The sequence below is a fragment of the Engystomops pustulosus genome, chromosome 10 (genome assembly GCF_040894005.1).
Source record: "Engystomops pustulosus chromosome 10, aEngPut4.maternal, whole genome shotgun sequence".
NCBI lineage: Eukaryota > Metazoa > Chordata > Amphibia > Anura > Leptodactylidae > Engystomops > Engystomops pustulosus.
In genome coordinates, this window is record NC_092420.1 from 1762026 (window position 1) to 1786079 (window position 24054).

General features: G+C 56.3%; 1 protein-coding gene across 3 annotated transcripts in view; it reads left to right on the forward strand.

The window, feature by feature from the left end:
* The window catches only part of CACNA2D2 (calcium voltage-gated channel auxiliary subunit alpha2delta 2), a 217657-nt gene that overhangs the window by 67140 nt on the left and 126463 nt on the right, over positions 1 to 24054 (forward strand). For all 3 annotated transcript variants that reach the window (XM_072128014.1, XM_072128015.1, XM_072128016.1), the window contains exon 3: positions 2481 to 2597. In XM_072128014.1, coding sequence (XP_071984115.1) covers positions 2481 to 2597 — 117 coding nt within the window. The remainder of the gene's footprint in view (positions 1 to 2480; positions 2598 to 24054) is intronic.

The following is a 24054-nucleotide window of genomic DNA, read 5'->3' on the forward strand; positions in this document are numbered from 1 at the left end:
ATCTCAGGGGTTCTCCTTCGAGGTGACCTTTATGAGGGGGAGGGGAGGGTGTGACCTTTGTTTCGGCGCCCCCTAGGCTCCAGGCTGACCCTTTATCCCTCTGATTCGCCTCTTCTCTCTGTGTCAGTAAGCTGCTGCTCAAGCTAGAAGTTTTATGTTACCGTAATATCCCAAAAAACTTCTCTACTCCAGTCACACCCAGAGCTGCGTTCAGCTTCCATTATTTGCATTGTCCTCTGTTCACATATAAAGTTACCCTGGAAGTGTCCCGTCCTCTTGATAACCAGGTCTTTACATATTGCATTTTACTCTAGTCACATCCAGAGCTGATTTCATAATTCTCACTCTAGTTACGTCCCAAGCTGCGTTCACTCTTCTTAATTTGCAGTTTGTCTATTGCTTAGCCTTGTACTCTATTCACTACCGGATCTGCAGGAGTCATACGGGTCATTGGAGGGTAAGGGGGGGCGGCAGGTCCTTGATGTGATGGTGCCAGTGTATCGGCATACAGGACCCCCAGGGGCCCCTATAAATGTGTGGCCCATGCAGGTGGTCTCCTAATTTCCCTGGCTCAGCAGGGGGAGGGCTGAGGTAATATCTGCTGCGGTGGTCCGGCTGGGGGGGGGGGAGCTCTGGGGGTCCGGCTGGAGGGGGGGGGGAGCTCTGGGGGTCCGGCTGGAGGGGGGGGGGAGCTCTGGGGGTCCGTCTGGAGGGGGGGGGGCAGCTCTGGGCGTCTGGATGGAGAGGGGGCAGCTCTGGGGGTCCGGATGGAGAGGGGGCAGCTCTGGGCGTCCGGATGGAGAGGGGGCAGCTCTGGGGGTCCGGATGGAGAGGGGGCAGCTCTGGGTGTCCGGATGGAGAGGGGGCAGCTCTGGGGGTCCGGATGGAGAGGGGGCAGCTCTGGGTGTCCGGATGGAGAGGGGGCAGCTCTGGGGGTCCGGATGGAGAGGGGGCAGCTCTGGGGGTCTGGCTGGAGGGGGGGGGGGCAGCTCTGGGGGTCTGGCTGGAGGGGGGGGGCAGCTCTGGGGGTCTGGCTGGAGGGGGGGGGGCAGCTCTGGGGGTCTGGCTGGAGGGGGGGGGCAGCTCTGGGGGTCTGGCTGGAGGGGGGGGGCAGCTCTGGGGGTCCGGCTGGAGGGAGGGCAGCTCTGGGGGTCCGGCTGGAGGGGGGGGGGCAGCTCTGGGGGTCCGGCTGGAGGGCGGGAAGCTCTGGGGGTCCGGCTGGAAAGGGGGAAGCTCTGGGGGTCCGGATGGAAAGGGGGAAGCTCTGGGGGTCCGGCTGGAGGGGGGGCAGCTCTGGGGGTCCGGCTGGGGGGAGGGCAGCTCTAGGGGTCCTGCTGGAGGGCGGGAAGCTCTGGGGGTACGGATGGAGAGGGGGCAGCTCTGGGGGTACGGATGGAGGGGGAGGCAGCTTTGGGGGTCCGGCTGGAGGGGGAGGCAGCTTTGGGGGTCCGGATGGAGAGGGGGCAGCTCTGGGGGTCCGGATGGAGAGGGGGCAGCTCTGGGGGTCCGGCTGGAAGAGACGCAGCTGAGCTTAGAAAAGGGCAGACGAGGAGATGGAGCCCAGTATAACGAGGAGACGCTCTTTGACTTTCTACCTAAACTTGTGCTTCAAGATCTCTGCTTCTATCAGTGAATAGAAGCAATCATTCTTCATATGCAGAAGCTGATAACTACTCCTTACTTATTATTTCTCAGAGCTGAGGGTTTGTTACAATGTATCACATCTAGAATGTTGTCCGTGAGATGCACTGATAACATTGTAACAGAGGATGGAGCACATTGGATACTAATGTAACAAATCCTCAGAAGTATCGGGTCAGGACTAATGTCTGGGTGTAGCCTCCATGTAATCCCATCGTAGCTGCTGTGTTTGTTACATTGTGTCAGTGCCATGACGTTAACACCCTTAGGGTGATGCCAAACGTGGCGTTTTTGGTCCGCTATTGGGCACGCGTTGTAGTACATTTATAAACACATGCGTTTTTTCCTCTTTACCATGTGTGCTGTGAACATAAACAGGTTCTAAGCAGCCAAACGCACGGTAAACGGTCAAAAACGGATGCATTTTAAAAACGCACACGTTTTTATACGGACTGAAAACGCATGCTTACTAATGGACCAAAAACGCCCGTGTGGCATCACCCTTATGCCTTATGTTTAAAATTATGTAAATGAGCCTAAGGGGGCCCGAGCTCCAGAGATTTTAATGGAACCTGGAGCCCCTTAGGCTCATTTGCATAATTTTTAAGGCCTTTTTTTGTAAAAACAAGGTCATAAGAAGCTAAAAGAAGAGCCGAAGCTGCTAGAGGGGCGCACACCAGCATGAAAGTGCTAGGTTTACAATCCTTCATCCTGGTGGTAGATGCCCTTTGCCTACTACAGTAACTGCTGTTTGTTACAGTGTATCAGTGCACATGTCTGTATCACCCGCTATTTGTGTTGTCATCGTCTCCTGACATCTTGTTTCTTGTCTCCTGCAGCTCTACAGAGAGAAGCACAATCTGTTTGAAGTAAAGGAGAACGTTCCCCGGAAGCTGGTGGAGAAGGTGGCGGGTGACATCGAGACCCTCCTTGCCAAAAAAGTGCGAGCTCTCAAGGTGAGTGACTGCGCGGGAAGGAGTAAAAGCTCTACTCAACCGGGGCTCCTACTACTGGCGCCCATTGTGTGTAATGTAATGGCTGATAACAGAGAGTAATAGATTGTATCCCCCCCCCTGTACAGTCTCCTCTCCCCGGGGTGTAATGGCTGATAACAGAGAGTAATAGATTGTATCCCCCCTGTACAGTCTCCTCTCCCCGGGATGTAATGGCTGATAACAGAGAGTAATAGATTGTATCCCCCCCTGTACAGTCTCCTCTCCCTGGGGTGTAATGGCTGATAACAGAGAGTAATAGATTGTATCCCCCCCTGTACAGTCTCCTCTCCCCGGGGTGTAATGGCTGATAACAGAGAGTAATAGATTGTATCCCCCCTGTACAGTCTCCTCTCCCCGGGGTGTAATGGCTGATAACAGAGAGTAATAGATTGTATCCCCCCTGTACAGTCTCCTCTCCCCGGGGTGTAATGGCTGATAACAGAGAGTAATAGATTGTATCCCCCCCCTGTACAGTCTCCTCTCCCCGGGGTGTAATGGCTGATAACAGAGAGTAATAGATTGTATCCCCCTGTACAGTCTCCTCTCCCCGGGGTGTAATGGCTGATAACAGAGAGTAATAGATTGTATCCCCCCTGTACAGTCTCCTCTCCCCGGGGTGTAATGGCTGATAACAGAGAGTAATAGATTGTATCCCCCCTGTACAGTCTCCTCTCCCCGGGGTGTAATGGCTGATAACAGAGAGTAATAGATTGTATCCCCCCCTGTACAGTCTCTTCTCCCCGGGGTGTAATGGCTGATAACAGAGAGTAATAGATTGTATCCCCCCCTGTACAGTCTCTTCTCCCCGGGGTGTAATGGCTGATAACAGAGAGTAATAGATTGTATCCCCCCCTGTACAGTCTCCTCTCCCCGGGGTGTAATGGCTGATAACAGAGAGTAATAGATTGTATCCTCCTGTACAGTCTCCTCTCCCCGGGGTGTAATGGCTGATAACAGAGAGTAATAGATTGTATCCCCCCCTGTACAGTCTCTTCTCCCCGGGATGTAATGGCTGATAACAGAGAGTAATAGATTGTATCCCCCCTGTACAGTCTCCTCCCCCCGGGGTGTAATGGCTGATAACAGAGAGTAATAGATTGTATCCCCCCTGTACAGTCTCCTCTCCCCGGGGTGTAATGGCTGATAACAGAGAGTAATAGATTGTATCCCCCCCTGTACAGTCTCTTCTCCCCGGGGTGTAATGGCTGATAACAGAGAGTAATAGATTGTATCCCCCCTGTACAGTCTCCTCTCCCCGGGGTGTAATGGCTGATAACAGAGAGTAATAGATTGTATCCCCCTGTACAGTCTCCTCTCCCCGGGGTGTAATGGCTGATAACAGAGAGTAATAGATTGTATCCCCCTGTACAGTCTCCTCTCCCCGGGGTGTAATGGCTGATAACAGAGAGTAATAGATTGTATCCCCCCCTGTACAGTCTCCTCTCCCCGGGGTGTAATGGCTGATAACAGAGAGTAATAGATTGTATCCCCCCTGTACAGTCTCCTCTCCCCGGGGTGTAATGGCTGATAACAGAGAGTAATAGATTGTATCCCCCCTGTACAGTCTCCTCTCCCCGGGATGTAATGGCTGATAACAGAGAGTAATAGATTGTATCCCCCCCTGTACAGTCTCCTCTCCCCGGGGTGTAATGGCTGATAACAGAGAGTAATAGATTGTATCCCCCCTGTACAGTCTCCTCTCCCCGGGGTGTAGTGGCTGATAACAGAGAGTAATAGATTGTATCCCCTGTGTAGAGTTTGGTGGTCGTCTCTTTTATCTTTCCATGTGATTACTTCCCACAATTCCTTGCACCTGCATAAAGTCTTCTCACTGCAGGATGTAAGAGCTTTGCTCATCCTGGGCTTGCTGATTCATGAGATCAGACTGCAGGCAGTAATGTGATTGGAGTAAGGGACATTTGGGGTCTCCCTCCTCGCGCTGCCATGTGTCGGGCAGTGGGTGTTGGATCGGGGGTCTCCCTGCACCTCGTGATCCCGGGGGCAGCGGCTTTACAGGTGTCCTGTACCTACCTGCTGCCGCTAGTTACTCACATTCTCTGTGCACTGTCCCTATGACAACTCTTCCTGCCCCTGGCAGTTGTCATGTGGGCGGTGACGGGCGGAGTTGTCGCGTGGGCGGTGACGGCGGGTGTTGTGGCGCGGTCGGTGACGGGCGGAGTTGTGGCGCGGTCGGTGACGGGCGGAGTTGTGGCGCGGGCGGTGACGGGCAGAGTTGTGGCGCGGGCGGTGACGGGCAGAGTTGTGGCGCGGGCGGTGACGGGCAGAGTTGTGGCGCGGTCGGTGACGGGCAGAGTTGTGGCGCGGGCGGTGACGGGCAGAGTTGTGGCGCGGGCGGTGACGGGCAGAGTTGTGGCGCGGTCGGTGACGGGCAGAGTTGTGGCGCGGTCGGTGACGGGCAGAGTTGTGGCGCGGTCGGTGACGGGCAGAGTTGTGGCGCGGTCGGTGACGGGCAGAGTTGTGGCGCGGTCGGTGACGGGCAGAGTTGTGGCGCGGTCGGTGACGGGCAGAGTTGTGGCGCGGTCGGTGACGGGCAGAGTTGTGGCGCGGTCGGTGACGGGCAGAGTTGTGGCGCGGTCGGTGACGGGCAGAGTTGTGGCGCGGTCGGTGACGGGCAGAGTTGTGGCGCGGTCGGTGACGGGCAGAGTTGTGGCGCGGTCGGTGACGGGCAGAGTTGTGGCGCGGTCGGTGACGGGCAGAGTTGTGGCGCGGTCGGTGACGGGCAGAGTTGTGGCGCGGTCGGTGACGGGCAGAGTTGTGGCGCGGTCGGTGACGGGCAGAGTTGTGGCGTGGACATGTTGCTGTTGTCAGCCCCTCCCCCTCTGCGCGGTTTTGGCGTCCGGCGCGGCGCTAATCCTTCCAGAGCTCAGTAAATCCTCTCGGGTTGGCGTGCGCGGCGCGGGGTAATTAATAACGACAATGCGTCCTCCCCGCTAATTACTCGCTTTGTTTTAATTATAATTTTAATTCTTCAAATCCGCCGCCTTTTATTTATTTGTATTGTCTGCGCCGCGGGCGGCGGCTGATACCAGAGAGCACACGACCTCATCCTCATGTGACAATAACTTTGTTTTATGATTGTTTTTAAAGGGCCGGCGCCTCTATGTAAATTTATGTAAATGAGCCTTAATCCTCGTGTAGTAACGAGTCCTGCAGCTCTCTGATAGAGCAAGAGTCTCAGGACATCAGAATCCTCTGCTTCTTGTCACTGAATAGAGGCATCTGGTAACTGAAAGCCGGTCCTGACTGAGGGGCCCCGTCCTGTGCAGCCCCCCGGAGCAGCTTCCATCTCTATCAGAGGGGCCCCGTCCTGTGCAGCCCCCCGGAGCAGCTTCCATCTCTATCAGAGGGGCCCCGTCCTGTGCAGCCCCCGGAGCAGCTTCCATCTCTATCAGAGGGGCCCCGTCCTGTGCGGCCCCCGGAGCAGCCTCCATCTCTATCAGAGGGGACCCGGCCTGTGCGGCCCCCCGGAGCAGCCTCCATCTCTATCAGAGGGGCCCCGTCCTGTGCGGCCCCCCGGAGCAGCCTCCATCTCTAACAGAGGGGACCCCGGCCTGTGCGGCCCCCCCGGAGCAGCCTCCATCTCTAACAGAGGGGACCCCGGCCTGTGCGGCCCCCCCGGAGCAGCCTCCATCTCTATCAGAGGGGACCCCGTCCTGTGCGGCCCCCCGGAGCAGCCTCCATCTCTAACAGAGGGGACCCCGGCCTGTGCGGCCCCCCCGGAGCAGCCTCCATCTCTATCAGAGGGGACCCCAGCCTGTGCGGCCCCCCGGAGCAGCTTCCATCTCTATCAGAGGGGACCCCAGCCTGTGCGGCCCCCCGGAGCAGCTTCCATCTCTATCAGAGGGGACCCCAGCCTGTGCGGCCCCCCGGAGCAGCTTCCATCTCTATCAGAGGGGACCCCAGCCTGTGCGGCCCCCCGGAGCAGCTTCCATCTCTATCAGAGGGGACCCCGGCCTGTGCGGCCCCCCGGAGCAGCTTCCATCTCTATCAGAGGGGACCCCGGCCTGTGCGGCCCCCCGGAGCAGCTTCCATCTCTATCAGAGGGGACCCCGGCCTGTGCGGCCCCCCGGAGCAGCTTCCATCTCTATCAGAGGGGACCCCGGCCTGTGCGGCCCCCCGGAGCAGCCTCCGTCTCTATCAGAGGGGACCCCGGCCTGTGCGGCCCCCCGGAGCAGCTTCCATCTCTAACAGAGGGGACCCCGGCCTGTGCGGCCCCCCGGAGCAGCCTCCGTCTCTATCAGAGGGGACCCCGGCCTGTGCGGCCCCCCGGAGCAGCCTCCGTCTCTATCAGAGGGGACCCCGGCCTGTGCGGCCCCCCGGAGCAGCTTCCATCTCTATCAGAGGGGACCCCGGCCTGTGCGGCCCCCCGGAGCAGCCTCCGTCTCTATCAGAGGGGACCCCGGCCTGTGCGGCCCCCCGGAGCAGCCTCCGTCTCTATCAGAGGGGACCCCGGCCTGTGCGGCCCCCCGGAGCAGCTTCCATCTCTATCAGAGGGGACCCCGGCCTGTGCGGCCCCCCGGAGCAGCCTCCATCTCTATCAGAGGGGACCCCGGCCTGTGCGGCCCCCCGGAGCAGCCTCCATCTCTATCAGAGGGGACCCCGGCCTGTGCGGCCCCCCGCTGCCCCCGGGGAATGTGGATTTAGGATCCATTATTGTGCATTAGTGGATTTGCCCTATAATTTGTGTGCAGTGGTGGAGGAGCGGAGGACGAGGCGGCACGGCCGGGGCATTTCTGATCCAAATGCTTCTAGTAGAGACTGATTGCAGCCCCCTCCCCCACGCTGCATAGTCCCCGGCTGCCCCATGGAGGGTGCCCAGCGGGCAGGGCTGATGAAGGCTGCGGCAGCACCTGTGGCGGTGCCCATCAGCCGCTTCGTTATATTTGCCTCGGCGCTGGGTCCGGTGGAGTCTGTAGACGGCGCGGCCCTTCCTGCAGTTCCATCATTGTGTGTGGGGGGGGGTGACTGAAGGGTTAATGCCGCCTCTTCGCGCTCGGTCTGCGCGGTTACGTGGGGTAGTCGGTAGGAAGCTGATAACACGTCTCTGCTGGCTGCCAACTGATCTCTGTGCCAAATCCTGGCTCCCTGGGAGTGCGGGCACTAAATGTGGCAGACGCGGGGGGAGGGCACCTATCCATGGGTTTACCCACAATACCGTCTGCTGCAGCGGCGAGCGAGATTGTGGATATGTCAACACCATCTGCTGCAGCAGCTTGAGGAAGGCGACGTGCAAAGCAGCAGGGGGCGCCAAACTGCAGACCAGCGCATGGCAGGAGGGCAGATACTGGGGGTCATCTCATCTGACTGGTAGCAGAGGTAGCACCAGAGGCAGAGACTCCTCCAATTCTCCTCATTTTACAACAACTTTATTTTAGACTTTTATCGAAGTCAGACCTCTGCTTGCTGTCATTGAATGTCACTTCCGGTCAAGTTTCATAACCTTTTAGGGCTTTGTTACAATTGTATGCCAGACTGACACATTGTAGCGAAGCAGCAGAGATGTAACGTGGTGGGAGTGATGCAATCCATTTATTTCTCCTGGAAGTTGAGGGAATGACTACGGATGTGTCCCCTCTCCGCTCGCTGCAGGATGGGGGGTCCCCTCTCTGCTCGCTCCCTGCAGGATGGGGGGTCCCCTCTCTGCTCGCTCCCTGCAGGATGGGGGCTCCCCTCTCTGCTCGCTCCCTGCAGGATGGGGGCTCCCCTCTCTGCTCGCTCCCTGCAGGATGGGGGCTCCCCTCTCTGCTCGCTCCCTGCAGGATGGGGGGTCCCCTCTCCGCTCGCTCCCTGCAGGATGGGGGGTCCCCTCTCCGCTCGCTCCCTGCAGGATGGGGGGGGTCCCCTCTCCGCTCGCTCCCTGCAGGATGGGGGGGGTCCCCTCTCCGCTCGCTCCCTGCAGGATGGGGGGGGTCCCCTCTCCGCTCGCTCCCTGCAGGATGGGGGGGGTCCCCTCTCCGCTCGCTCCCTGCAGGATGGGGGGGGTCCCCTCTCCGCTCGCTCCCTGCAGGATGGGGGGGTCCCCTCTCCGCTCGCTCCCTGCAGGATGGGGGGGTCCCCTCTCCGCTCGCTCCCTGCAGGATGGGGGGGTCCCCTCTCTGCTCGCTCCCTGCAGGATGGGGGGGTCCCCTCTCCGCTCGCTCCCTGCAGGATGGGGGGGTCCCCTCTCTGCTCGCTCCCTGCAGGATGGGGGGGTCCCCTCTCCGCTCGCTCCCTGCAGGATGGGGGGGTCCCCTCTCCGCTCGCTCCCTGCAGGATGGGGGGGTCCCCTCTCCGCTCGCTCCCTGCAGGATGGGGGGGTCCCCTCTCCGCTCGCTCCCTGCAGGATGGGGGGTCCCCTCTCCGCTCGCTCCCTGCAGGAGGGGGGGTCCCCTCTCCGCTCGCTCCCTGCAGGATGGGGGCTCCCCTCTCCGCTCGCTCCCTGCAGGATGGGGGGTCCCCTCTCTGCTCGCTCCCTGCAGGATGGGGGCTCCCCTCTCTGCTCGCTCCCTGCAGGATGGGGGGTCCCCTCTCTGCTCGCTCCCTGCAGGATGGGGGGTACCCTCTCTGCTCGCTCCCTGCAGGATGGGGGGTACCCTCTCTGCTCGCTCCCTGCAGGATGGCCCCCACCCTGTGGTTTTGGCACAGGATTTGATGCGGCAGTGGAGATGCGGATCATGGAGGATTGCTGCGGCTCCTTCCCACTCGTCTTCCATAGTCGTTCCATTCTCTCCGTCCCCGCTCCTCGGGGAATATTCCGTAGAGTTAGAGCAGAGGATTCTGGGAGCTATGTATATGAGCTGATTCAAGAGGAAGCGGCTGTGGGGGGCCGCGTGTAAGAGGAGGGGGAGCGACGCAAATCACTGTATTTATTGTGTCACCGAAGAGGAGGCTTTATGTTCCGCTGAGTAATAGCACAGACGCATTAAATGTTAACCAGCTCCATGCCAGGACTGGACACTGGCACACGGCAGAGCCTGGCACATCCCTCACTAGAGAGCAGCGGCGCCATCACTGAGAATACAGCCTATCCATCACTAGAGAGCAGCGGTGCCATCACTGAGAATACAGCCTATCCCTCACTAGAGAGCAGCGGTGCCATCACTGAGAATACAGCCTATCCATCACTAGAGAGCAGAGGTGCCATCACTGAGAATACAGCCTATCCATCACTAGAGAGCAGCGGTGCCATCACTGAGAATACAGCCTATCCATCACTAGAGAGCAGCGGCGCCATCACTGAGAATACAGCCTATCCATCACTAGAGAGCAACGGCGCCATCACTGAGAATACAGCCTATCCATCACTAGAGAGCAGAGGCGTCATCACTGAGAATACAGCCTATCCATCACTAGAGAGCAGCGGCGCCATCACTGAGAATACAGCCTATCCATCACTAGAGAGCAGCGGTGCCATCACTGAGAATACAGCCTATCCATCACTAGAGAGCAGCGGTGTCATCACTGAGAATACAGCCTATCCATCACTAGAGAGCAGCGGCGCCATCACTGAGAATACAGCCTATCCATCACTAGAGAGCAGCGGTGCCATCACTGAGAATACAGCCTATCCATCACTAGAGAGCAGCGGCGCCATCACTGAGAATACAGCCTATCCATCACTAGAGAGCAGCGGTGCCATCACTGAGAATACAGCCTATCCATCACTAGAGAGCAGCGGTGCCATCACTGAGAATACAGCCTATCCATCACTAGAGAGCAGCGGCGCCATCACTGAGAATACAGCCTATCCATCACTAGAGAGCAGCGGCGCCATCACTGAGAATACAGCCTATCCATCACTAGAGAGCAGCGGTGCCATCACTGAGAATACAGCCTATCCATCACTAGAGAGCAGCGGTGTCATCACTGAGAATACAGCCTATCCATCACTAGAGAGCAGCGGTGCCATCACTGAGAATACAGCCTATCCATCACTAGAGAGCAGCGGTGCCGTCACTGAGAATACAGCCTATCCATCACTAGAGAGCAGCGGAGCCATCACTGAGAATACAGCCTATCCATCACTAGAGAGCAGCGGTGTCATCACTGAGAATACAGCCTATCCATCACTAGAGAGCAGCGGAGCCATCACTGAGAATACAGCCTATCCCTCAATAGAGCGCAGCGGCGCCATCACTGAGAATACAGCCTATCCATCACTAGAGAGCAGCGGTGCCATCACTGAGAATACAGCCTATCCATCACTAGAGAGCAGCGGTGTCATCACTGAGAATACAGCCTATCCATCACTAGAGAGCAGCGGTGCCATCACTGAGAATACAGCCTATCCATCACTAGAGAGCAGCGGTGCCGTCACTGAGAATACAGCCTATCCATCACTAGAGAACAGCGGAGCCATCACTGAGAATACAGCCTATCCATCACTAGAGAGCAGCGGTGTCATCACTGAGAATACAGCCTATCCATCACTAGAGAGCAGCGGTGCCATCACTGAGAATACAGCCTATCCATCACTAGAGAGCAGCGGAGCCATCACTGAGAATGCAGCCTATCCATCACTAGAGAGCAGCGGCGCCATCACTGAGAATACAGCCTATCCATCACTAGAGAGCAGCGGTGCCATCACTGAGAATACAGCCTATCCATCACTAGAGAGCAGCGGTAACATCACTGAGAATACAGACTATCCCTCACTAGAGAGCAGCGGTGCCATCACTGAGAATACAGCCTATCACTAGAGAGCAGCGGCGCCATCACTGAGAATCAAGCCTATCCATCACTAGAGAGCAGCGGTGTCATCACTGAGAATACAGCCTATCCATCACTAGAGAGCAGCGGTGTCATCACTGAGAATACAGCCTATCCATCACTAGAGAGCAGCGGTGCCATCACTGAGAATACAGCCTATCCATCGCTAGAGAGCAGCGGTGTTATCACTGAGAATACAGCCTATCCATCACTAGAGAGCAGCGGTGCCATCACTGAGAATACAGCCTATCCATCACTAGAGAGCAGCGGAGCCATCACTGAGAATACAGCCTATCCATCACTAGAGAGCAGCGGCGCCATCACTGAGAATACAGCCTATCCATCACTAGAGAGCAGCGGTGCCATCACTGAGAATACAGCCTATCCATCACTAGAGAGCAGCGGCGCCATCACTGAGAATACAGCCTATCCATCACTAGAGAGCAGCGGAGCCATCACTGAGAATACAGCCTATCCATCACTAGAGAGCAGCGGCGCCATCACTGAGAATACAGCCTATCCATCACTAGAGAGCAGCGGTGCCATCACTGAGAATACAGCCTATCCATCACTAGAGAGCAGCGGTGCCATCACTGAGAATACAGCCTATCCATCACTAGAGAGCAGCGGTGTCATCACTGAGAATACAGCCTATCCATCACTAGAGAGCAGCGGCGCCATCACTGAGAATACAGCCTATCCATCACTAGAGAGCAGCGGTGCCATCACTGAGAATACAGCCTATCCATCACTAGAGAGCAGCGGTGTCATCACTGAGAATACAGCCTATCCATCACTAGAGAGCAGCGGTGCCATCACTGAGAATACAGCCTATCCATCACTAGAGAGCAGCGGTGCCGTCACTGAGAATACAGCCTATCCATCACTAGAGAGCAGCGGAGCCATCACTGAGAATACAGCCTATCCATCACTAGAGAGCAGCGGTGTCATCACTGAGAATACAGCCTATCCATCACTAGAGAGCAGCGGAGCCATCACTGAGAATACAGCCTATCCCTCAATAGAGCGCAGCGGCGCCATCACTGAGAATACAGCCTATCCATCACTAGAGAGCAGCGGTGCCATCACTGAGAATACAGCCTATCCATCACTAGAGAGCAGCGGTGTCATCACTGAGAATACAGCCTATCCATCACTAGAGAGCAGCGGTGCCATCACTGAGAATACAGCCTATCCATCACTAGAGAGCAGCGGTGCCGTCACTGAGAATACAGCCTATCCATCACTAGAGAACAGCGGAGCCATCACTGAGAATACAGCCTATCCATCACTAGAGAGCAGCGGTGTCATCACTGAGAATACAGCCTATCCATCACTAGAGAGCAGCGGTGCCATCACTGAGAATACAGCCTATCCATCACTAGAGAGCAGCGGAGCCATCACTGAGAATGCAGCCTATCCATCACTAGAGAGCAGCGGCGCCATCACTGAGAATACAGCCTATCCATCACTAGAGAGCAGCGGTGCCATCACTGAGAATACAGCCTATCCATCACTAGAGAGCAGCGGTAACATCACTGAGAATACAGACTATCCCTCACTAGAGAGCAGCGGTGCCATCACTGAGAATACAGCCTATCACTAGAGAGCAGCGGCGCCATCACTGAGAATCAAGCCTATCCATCACTAGAGAGCAGCGGTGTCATCACTGAGAATACAGCCTATCCATCACTAGAGAGCAGCGGTGTCATCACTGAGAATACAGCCTATCCATCACTAGAGAGCAGCGGTGCCATCACTGAGAATACAGCCTATCCATCGCTAGAGAGCAGCGGTGTTATCACTGAGAATACAGCCTATCCATCACTAGAGAGCAGCGGTGCCATCACTGAGAATACAGCCTATCCATCACTAGAGAGCAGCGGAGCCATCACTGAGAATACAGCCTATCCATCACTAGAGAGCAGCGGCGCCATCACTGAGAATACAGCCTATCCATCACTAGAGAGCAGCGGTGCCATCACTGAGAATACAGCCTATCCATCACTAGAGAGCAGCGGCGCCATCACTGAGAATACAGCCTATCCATCACTAGAGAGCAGCGGAGCCATCACTGAGAATACAGCCTATCCATCACTAGAGAGCAGCGGCGCCATCACTGAGAATACAGCCTATCCATCACTAGAGAGCAGCGGTGCCATCACTGAGAATACAGCCTATCCATCACTAGAGAGCAGCGGTGCCATCACTGAGAATACAGCCTATCCATCACTAGAGAGCAGCGGTGTCATCACTGAGAATACAGCCTATCCATCACTAGAGAGCAGCGGCGCCATCACTGAGAATACAGCCTATCCATCACTAGAGAGCAGCGGTGCCATCACTGAGAATACAGCCTATCCATCACTAGAGAGCAGCGGTGTCATCACTGAGAATACAGCCTATCCATCACTAGAGAGCAGCGGTGCCATCACTGAGAATACAGCCTATCCATCACTAGAGATCAGCGGTGCCATCACTGAGAATACAGCCTATCCATCACTAGAGAGCAGCGGTGCCATCACTGAGAATACAGCCTATCCATCACTAGAGAGCAGCGGTGTTATCACTGAGAATACAGCCTATCCATCACTAGAGAGCAGCGGCGCCATCGCTGTCTGTGTTGCTTATCCTTTCTATATGTCCCTCATGTTCTGTGTCCTTGATTTTCCTTAGATTGTTATTTCTCTTCCTCTGACATTAGGAGAATATAAATGGAGTCTCTTCTGGGACTGGTTTGTATCTCTGTAGATCAGGGGCTCAGCAAGAGGAGGCTTCTGTGTCGGCTACGCTGGGGGTTGTTGTTCCCCCAATTGTCTCTGAAGATATTACTATGGGGGGGTTACAGGGGTTACCTCTCTAATTGATGTGACAATGGACATTGGAATGTCACCTCTGCTTACTGTCAATGAATGAAAATCTTACCATGTTTATTCATGGGCTGCAGCTAATTCTGAGCTGAATGAGAAAGAAAAAAACAAAAAAGACAACCGAAGAGGACGGCGCCTCGTGTGATAACGTTTAGACGGTTTGTTTCCAGGTAAGTAATAGGAGGTGCTCACCTGGTGGCCACTTGGCTAATTGCAGATATAGATGTAAGGAGCTCAGTGACCCTTATTGGTGAATCCTTCTTGGGGTTACCTCAGCAGCTTCCCAAGCGCTCCAAATACCGGTATCCGATGGAACCGTAAGCACGAGAGTATGAGTAGAAGGAAGAATGTGGCGCTGCGGATGGGTGCGCTTGTAACCCAGAGAATTTTTACCAAAACACGGATTGGTATAAAAGCTAGTTTGTATTTATTATAAATGATTAAAATTTGGTTTCAAACATTGGTTACGCGTTTCGGGATGACCCTTCATCAGACCGATACTATAAAACATAAATAAAATAGATAAATACAATAGGTTCACATGAAATGTGTGTATATATATATACAATAAAGATATGAGTGAGAAACAGACAAAAAAGTGCATGGATATCTTTAGAAAGGATGAGTGGGGCACAATGTATAACCAGACAAAATGGAACAATATATAGAACATAATTAACATTAGATAAATAAGTAGTTGAATTGATAATTAGTATATAAATATATGGGGTAGGTAAAAAAGATGTAAAGGATGAATAAGAGATGAATAGATGGATGATGAGACAACGATCGTGAGTAGATTTAAATAAATTATATAAGAGATGGAGAGGTGGCAGAGGTGGATATATATTTAATTTAGACCTCTGAGGGCATGGTGGGGTCGGGGCAGGTAGTACTTACATGCTACAGCGCGAAGCTTGATGAGCGGTAGCTGGAGAGTGAGCGCGCGCTGCAGCGCCGACTGAATATAAACAGTACGGAGGCTGGTGCGCGCGCGAACTGAAGATCGTGAGTGCGCATGCGCACTAGGTGTTTGCAGCCACAGGAAGGTGGCGCATGCGCAGAGATAACCAGGCTGGTTATCGGGAAGAATGTGTAAGTGGCGCATGGGCAGGAGGCGCTGCGCCACCCAGGCCGATGTTACATTTGACAAGGCTGTGAATGAATATAACAGAGAACGCTATGGAAGCGCTGCATATTGGGAACATAAACAATAGAATAAGTATTGGATATTTATAATGAAAACTGTAAAAAATCCATTGATAAAATATAAATAAATATATGAATAAATGAATGAATGCACATGGGGACAGATAAATACCAATGCAGATGCATATATAAGGATAATAAGGATAAATAGGAATACAGATAAATAATAATGCAAGTAATCTGAAAAAATAAATAATACAAATTTAGATATATGAACATGAGTAGAAAATAGCAATGCCTATGGGATAGGTATTCTGAGCTGAGGATTCACCACAGTGTATCATAAAGAAATTTCTCTTCCGCTCAGATTTCATTACGTTTTTGGTGAAGTCCCCCCCCCACCCCCCACCCCCCACCCCCTTGTTCAAATCAAAAAACTAAATTGGTGCCAACTGTTTGTGCAGCAGAAATTTTCCTTTGTGTCGCTATAGTTTTTAAGATATTAATAAAAGTTTCCCGAGGTCATCATAGGTCAGCCAGCCCCCCCCCCCCCCCCCCACATTGCCCAAATCAAACAAAATTGTCGCCAATCAATGGTTTTACGTTTGTGCTGCTCAAATTTTTGTTTGTGCTGCGATTTATTTGAATATATTAACAAAATTGTAAAGGTCAAAAGGTCAACCAACCCCCCCACCCCACCCACACATTAACCTATCAAACAAAACTGGTGACAAACGTTTGTGCTGCGATCATATTTAATATATTCATATTTTTTCCCCGAGGTCAGTAGAGTTCATTCCTTCCAAAGTACGTGTTCGCTAGCTCCCCCCAGTGATCAAACCAGAGAAGTGTAACTAGGTGTGTTTTTTTACTAGTTCATCCTAAACACTTAAACTTACCTTGAAAATGATAGCAGCGCAAATGAAATTTTTTGATGCACAAACATAGCACTAACGTTTGACAGCAGTTTTGTTTGATTCGGTTAATGTGGGGGGGTGGTGGCTGGTTAACATTTTGACCTTTACAAATTTGTTAATATATTCAAAAGCAGCACAAACAAATTGAGCAGCACAATTGATTGGCACCCGTTTTGTTTGATTTGAACAAGGTGTGTGTGTGTGTGTGTGTGGGGGTAACTTTACTCAGGTGGTGGCATCACTTTCTGGAAAAGCTGGTGACCGCTTATATCATCTAGATACTCAGCTTTCCCAGAGGCAGACGACCAGGCAGAGCAGGTGGGGTGCTTAGCCGGTGCAGTGGGTGACGCAGCGTATGGACGTGTGCCGTGACAGCTGGTGCCTGGGGGCTCAGGTGTGACTGGCAGGTGTTGGCACTGATGGGCAATGACCTATTTGGAAGGAAGGTTTCTTCTCACTTGTGTAATGTGACACTTTGTCTGGCCGGGCGGCTGGCAGTGCCATAGGGGTAAGCAGCGATCAGATGACATATAACGTGTATAGTGCACAATAAGAAACGGCCTGAGCTGCTGCATGGCAGGGCCCTTGTGCCAGGGTGGCAGGTTGTGGTATGATGCTGGATGTGAGGGATATGGGTATTCTGCTGTGTGATGGTGGCATTCACTTCATGTGATGTCAGGTTGGCACATAAATTAGGCTTATTGGGGATGGCACAGACAAACTGTAGAATCATGACATGTTATTTCCCTGTCAGGGTGGTACGGGCAGCGCTACGTTCCAGGGTGGTATGGTAACAGGGTGGTATGCACGCAGCTGTGTGTCAGGGTGGCAAGGGCACCGCTGTGTGTCAGGGTGGCATGGGCACCGCTATGTGTCAGGGTGACATGGGTACCCCTACGTATCAGGGTGTCATAAGCACAGCTATATTCCAGCGTGGCATGGGCACTGCTGTGTGTCAGGGTGGCATGGGCACGGCTGTGTGTCAGGGTCACAGATACGTGTCAGGGTGGCATGGGCACCGCTGAGTGTCAGGGTCACAGATACGTGTCAGGGTGGCATGGGTAGCGCTATTTGCAGGGTGGCACAACCCCTGTGGCACTGAACAATGCCTAGTTTGACTCATGCCTCTGGCACAGGGACTGGCATGCGGATGGTTGTGAGCTGCCAATGACAGGGTGCCAGCTCCATCTGATAGAGCAGGTTAATGATGAGAGCGTTGCCACCCTGCCCGCCTCGTCTCATCTCTTTTCTTCTTGCTGCTGCCTGGATCGATGCGGCCCGACCCCTGTGCACAATAGGCACTGAGCAGAGGGGGATATCGATCCGATGGGGGTGATTGTCACTACTGCTGGAAATGGGAGATAATTACCGGACGGTGAATGGCAGCGGCGGGCATGGTGCTCGGGCAGAGTATTGGGGGCCAGTACTGTATATAGTCACTGCTCTGGTATATAGAGTGTGTCCATATATAGGAACCAGAGAGACTGTATGCATAGTGACGAAACCTCAGCTGTGTAAAGTAATGTATGTTTTGATTTGTTGTCTCGCTCTTCTGTAGGATTTTCAGGGACGTGGGCAGTCTATACCCACCATTACCTGTGACACCCGGGCGCTGGCAGGTATGACCCTCCGTTACTTGTGACACCCGGGCGCTGGCAGGTATGACCCTCCGTTACCTGTGACACCCGGGCGCTGGCAGGTATGACCCTCCGTTACCTGTGACACCCGGGCGCTGGCAGGTATGACCCTCCGTTACCTGTGACACCTGGGCGCTGGCAGGTATGACCCTCCGTTACCTGTGACACCCGGGCGCTGGCAGGTATGACCCCTCCCCGTTACCTGTGACACCCGGGCGCTGGCAGGTAGGACCCCCCCCCCCCCGTTACCTGTGACACCCGGGCGCTGGCAGGTATGACCCCTCCCCGTTACCTGTGACACCCGGGCGCTGGCAGGTATGACCCCTCCCCGTTACCTGTGACACCCGGGCGCTGGCAGGTATGACCCCTCCCCGTTACCTGTGACACCCGGGCGTTGGCAGGTATGACCCCTCCCTGTTACCTGTGACACCCGGGCGCTGGCAGGTAGGACCCCCCCCCCCCGTTACCTGTGACACCCGGGCGCTGGCAGGTATGACCTCCCCGTTACCTGTGACACCCGGGCGCTGGCAGGTATGACCTCCCCGTTACCTGTGACACCCGGGCGCTGGCAGGTAGGACCCCCCCCCCCCCCCCCGTTACCTGTGACACCCGGGCGCTGGCAGGTATGACCTCCCCGTTACCTGTGACACCCGGGCGCTGGCAGGTATGACCCCTCCCCGTTACCTGTGACACCCGGGCGCTGGCAGGTATGACCCCTCCCCGTTACCTGTGACACCCGGGCGCTGGCAGGTATGACCCCTCCCCGTTACCTGTGACACCCGGGCGCTGGCAGGTATGACCCCCCCGTTACCTGTGACACCCGGGCTCTGGCAGGTATGACCCCTCCCCGTTACCTGTGACACTTGGGCGCTGGCAGGTATGACCCCTCCCCGTTACCTGTGACACCCGGGCGCTGGCAGGTATGACCCCTCCCCGTTACCTGTGACACCCGGGCGCTGGCAGGTAGGACCCCTCCCCGTTACCTGTGACACCCGGGCGCTGGCAGGTAGGACACCCCCCCCCCCCCCCCCGTTACCTGTGACACCCGGGCGCTGGCAGGTATGACCTCCCCGTTACCTGTGACACCCGGGCGTTGGCAGGTATGACCCCTCCCTGTTACCTGTGACACCCGGGCGCTGGCAGGTAGGACCCCCCCCCCCCCGTTACCTGTGACACCCGGGCGCTGGCAGGTATGACCTCCCCGTTACCTGTGACACCCGGGCGCTGGCAGGTATGACCCCTCCCCGTTACCTGTGACACCCGGGCGCTGGCAGGTATGACCCCTCCCCGTTACCTGTGACACCCGGGCGCTGGCAGGTATGACCCCTCCCCGTTACCTGTGACACCCGGGCGCTGGCAGGTATGACCCCCCCGTTACCTGTGACACCCGGGCTCTGGCAGGTATGACCCCTCCCCGTTACCTGTGACACTTGGGCGCTGGCAGGTATGACCCCTCCCCGTTACCTGTGACACCCGGGCGCTGGCAGGTATGACCCCTCCCCGTTACCTGTGACACCCGGGCGCTGGCAGGTATGACCCCTCCCCGTTACCTGTGACACCCGGGCGTTGGCAGGTATGACCCCTCCCTGTTACCTGTGACACCCGGGCGCTGGCAGGTAGGACCCCCCCCCCCCCCCCCGTTACCTTTGACACCCGGGCGCTGGCAGGTATGACCTCCCCGTTACCTGTGACACCCGGGCGCTGGCAGGTATGACCTCCCCGTTACCTGTGACACCCGGGCGCTGGCAGGTATGACCTCCCCGTTACCTGTGACACCCGGGCGCTGGCAGGTAGGACCCCCCCCGTTACCTGTGACACCCGGGCGCTGGCAGGTATGACCTCCCCGTTACCTGTGACACCCGGGCGCTGGCAGGTATGACCCCTCCCCGTTACCTGTGACACCCGGGCGCTGGCAGGTATGACCCCTCCCCGTTACCTGTGACACCCGGGCGCTGGCAGGTATGACCCCCCCGTTACCTGTGACACCCGGGCTCTGGCAGGTATGACCCCTCCCCGTTACCTGTGACACCCGGGCGCTGGCAGGTAGGACCCCTCCCCGTTACCTGTGACACCCGGGCGCTGGCAGGTAGGACCCCTCCCCGTTACCTGTGACACCCGGGCGCTGGCAGGTAGGACCCCTCCCCGTTACCTGTGACACCCGGGCGCTGGCAGGTATGACCTCCCCGTTACCTGTGACACCCGGGCGCTGGCAGGTATGACCCCTCCCCGTTACCTGTGACACCCGGGCGCTGGCAGGTATGACCCCTCCCCGTTACCTGTGACACCCGGGCGCTGGCAGGTATGACCCCTCCCCGTTACCTGTGACACCCGGGCGCTGGCAGGTATGACCCCTCCCCGTTACCTGTGACACCCGGGCGCTGGCAGGTATGACCTCCCCGTTACCTGTGACACTCGCTATTAGAGGTAATTAGCGGCCGCCCGGTCATTGGACACCTGCGCCCCCCTGGGGATCCTCTCGGGGCACTCTGGGTAATTGCATGTAAATTGCAGAGCGCCGGCAGTAGCCGCCCGGGTGACGGCCGCGCTCTCTGATTGCCTCGCTGACAATTTGCATAACATTAGGAGAGATTTTCTCTCTCACATTGAAGTGTTTTTTGTTAGAGGTCACCCCTGGCTAATTACATCCCCCCGTAACCCACACACTGGATCACTGCTGAGGGTTTGGTACAATGTGTTCTGTCTAGACAACCTTTCCATCTCTCTACTGTCCTGATTATAGATAGAGGGTACAGGAAAAGAGGGCTCCGATCACTGGGGGTCCGTCCGTGGGACAGAGGATACATTACTGATCACTGGGGGTCCGTCCGTGGGACAGGGGATACATTAACGATCACTGGGGGTCCGTCCGTGGGACAGAGGATACATTACCGATCACTGGGGGTCCATCCGTGGGACAGAGGATACATTACTGATCACTGGGGGTCCGTCCGTGGGACAGGGGATACATTAACGATCACTGGGGGTCCGTCCGTGGGACAGAGGATACATTACCGATCACTGGGGGTCCGTCCGTGGGACAGAGGATACGTTACCGATCACTGGGGGTCCGTCCGTGGGACAGAGGATACGTTACCGATCACTGGGGGTCCGTCCGTGGGACAGAGGATACGTTACCGATCACTGGGGGTCCGTCCGTGGGACAGAGGATACGTTACCGATCACTGGGGGTCCGTCCGTGGGACAGAGGATACGTTACCGATCACTGGGGGTCCGTCCGTGGGACAGAGGATACATTACCGATCACTGGGGGTCCGTCCGTGGGACAGAGGATACGTTACCGATCACTGGGGGTCCGTCCGTGGGACAGAGGATACATTACCGATCACTGGGGGTCCGTCGGTGGGACAGAGGATACATTACCGATCACTGGGGGTCCGTTGGTGGGAATGGATAGATTTGAAGCCGCTTTCAGTCTCTGCTGCTCTGTTACAATGTATCATTCTGGAGTTACACTGATACGTTGTATCCTCAGGGAGCTGCTAGGCTGGATACTTCTGTAACAGACCCTCAGCTTTGAGAAGTGACTGCTTGCTGTCAGTAAATGGGAACATTCTTGTTTACATCAAAAGCCTGAAAACCGACCAGAGATCCTGAAAATGGTGAAGGTCACATGATAAAAGGAGGAGGAGCCATGACACGTGGGGTGATGTGCAGAAGATTCTAATACACTTCTATATTCTGATGTCGCCCTCACAGGTCGCCCGCTCTGTGCCCGGGGGCGGCAATCCTTCTGTATTCTTCCATCGCCCACTCCCCAAGCAGCCCAGGTAATGACACGTATACATTCAGCCGCAGCCTGTAACCAAGCAACCATTGTATAGGCTGCCGCTAATGTGACAGAACTCCAGCGAGACCCAGGCTGATTGATACCAGAGAACAATAGCATCAGCCACCGATATCCTACCCTGATCATTCACAGCCCCGCCCCCTGCCTGTATATCCTGTGTGAGAGGTAGTCACAGCCCCGCCCCCTGCCTGTATATCCTGTGTGAGAGGTAGTCACAGCCCCGCCCCCCGCCTGTATATCCTGTGTGAGAGGTAGTCACAGCCCCGCCCCCTGCCTGTATATCCTATGTGAGAGGTAGTCACAGCCCCGCCCCCTGTATATCCTGCAGGTAGTCACAGCCCCGCCTCCTGTATATCCTGTAGGTAGTCACAGCCCCACCCCCTGTATATCCTGGTGGTAGTCACAGCCCCGCCCCCTGTATATCCTGCAGGTACTCACAGCCCCGCCCCCTGTATATCCTGGTGGTAGTCACAGCCCCGCCCCTTGCCTGTATATCTTGTAGGTAGTCACAGCCCCACCCCCTTCCTGTATATCTTGTAGGTAGTCACAGCCCCACCCCCTTCCTGTATATCCTGTAGGTAGTCACAGCCCCGCCCCCTGCCTGTATATCCTGCAGGTAGTCACAGCCCCGCCCCCTGTATATCCTGGTGGTAGTCACAGCCCCGCCCCTTGCCTGTATATCTTGTAGGTAGTCACAGCCCCACCCCCTTCCTGTATATCTTGTAGGTAGTCACAGCCCCACCCCCTTCCTGTATATCCTGTAGGTAGTCACAGCCCCGCCCCCTGCCTGTATATCCTGCAGGTAGTCACAGCCCCGCCCCCTGTATATCCTGGTGGTAGTCACAGCCCCGCCTTTTGCCTGTATATCTTGTAGGTAGTCACAGCCCCACCCCCTTCCTGTATATCCTGCAGGTAGTCACAGCCCCACCCCCTTCCTGTACATCCTGTAGGTAGTCACAGCCCCGCCCCCTGCCTGTATATCCTGCAGGTAGTCACAGCCCCGCTCCCTGCCTGTATATCCTGCAGGTAGTCACAGCCCCACCCCCTTCCTGTATATCCTGCAGGTAGTCACAGCCCCACCCCCTTCCTGTATATCCTGCAGGTAGTCACAGCCCCGCCCCCTGCCTGTATATCTTGTAGGTAGTCACAGCCCCACCCCCTTCCTGTATATCTTGTAGGTAGTCACAGCCCCACCCCCTTCCTGTATATCCTGTAGGTAGTCACAGCCCCGCCCCCTGCCTGTATATCCTGCAGGTAGTCACAGCCCCGCCCCCTGTATATCCTGGTGGTAGTCACAGCCCCGCCCCTTGCCTGTATATCTTGTAGGTAGTCACAGCCCCACCCCCTTCCTGTATATCCTGTAGGTAGTCACAGCCCTGCCCCCTGCCTGTATTTCCTGTAGGTAGTCACAGCCCCGCCCCCTGCCTGTATATCCTGCAGGTAGTCACAGCCCCGCTCCCTGCCTGTATATCCTGCAGGTAGTCACAGCCCCGCCCCCTGCCTGTATATCCTGCAGGTAGTCACAGCCCCGCCCCCTGTGTGTCTTGTTAGTAGTCACAGCCCCGCCCCCTGCGTTGTGCTATCTCGGGGGGCACATTACTGGGGCCCCCTCCCCCTCGGCTGCGCTGATGCTGGAGTGTAATCAGAGCTAATCAGAAGATTAGGAATTGTCTGATTGCTGATTAGTCTCTAGTGGTAACAGTCAGGAGCCTCGTGTCCTATATCAGGAGCCGAGTCCCTGGGGATCAGGACACAAGAGACTCCCGGGGGCAGGACCTCTGCTTGCTGTCACTGCCTGCCCTGATAACCCGCAACCATCCATGTGCCCAGACTGCACTTACAGCACTGCCCCGGGAGGTGCCCGTACAGGGGGGGGGGGGGAGGTGCCGTACAGCTGCCCCGGGAAGTGCCCGTACAGGGGGGGGGGGGAGGTGCCCGTACAGCTGCCCCGGGAAGTGCCACTACAGCTGCCCCGGGAGGTGCCCGTACAGGGGGGGGGGGGGGAGGTGCCACTACAGCTGCCCCGGGAGGTGCCCCTACAGCTGCCCCGGGAGATGCCCCTACAGCTGCCCCGGGAGGTGCCCCTACAGCTGCCCCGGGAGGTGCCCCTACAGCTGCCCCGGGAGGTGCCCCTACAGCTGCCCCTACAGCTGCCCCGGGAGGTGCCCCTACAGCTGCCCCGGGAGATGCCCCTACAGCTGCCCCGGGAGGTGCCCCTACAGCTGCCCCGGGAGGTGCCCCTACAGCTGCCCCGGGAGGTGCCCCTACAGCTGCCCCGGGAGGTGCCCCTACAGCTGCCCCGGGAGGTGCCCCTACAGCTGCCCCGGG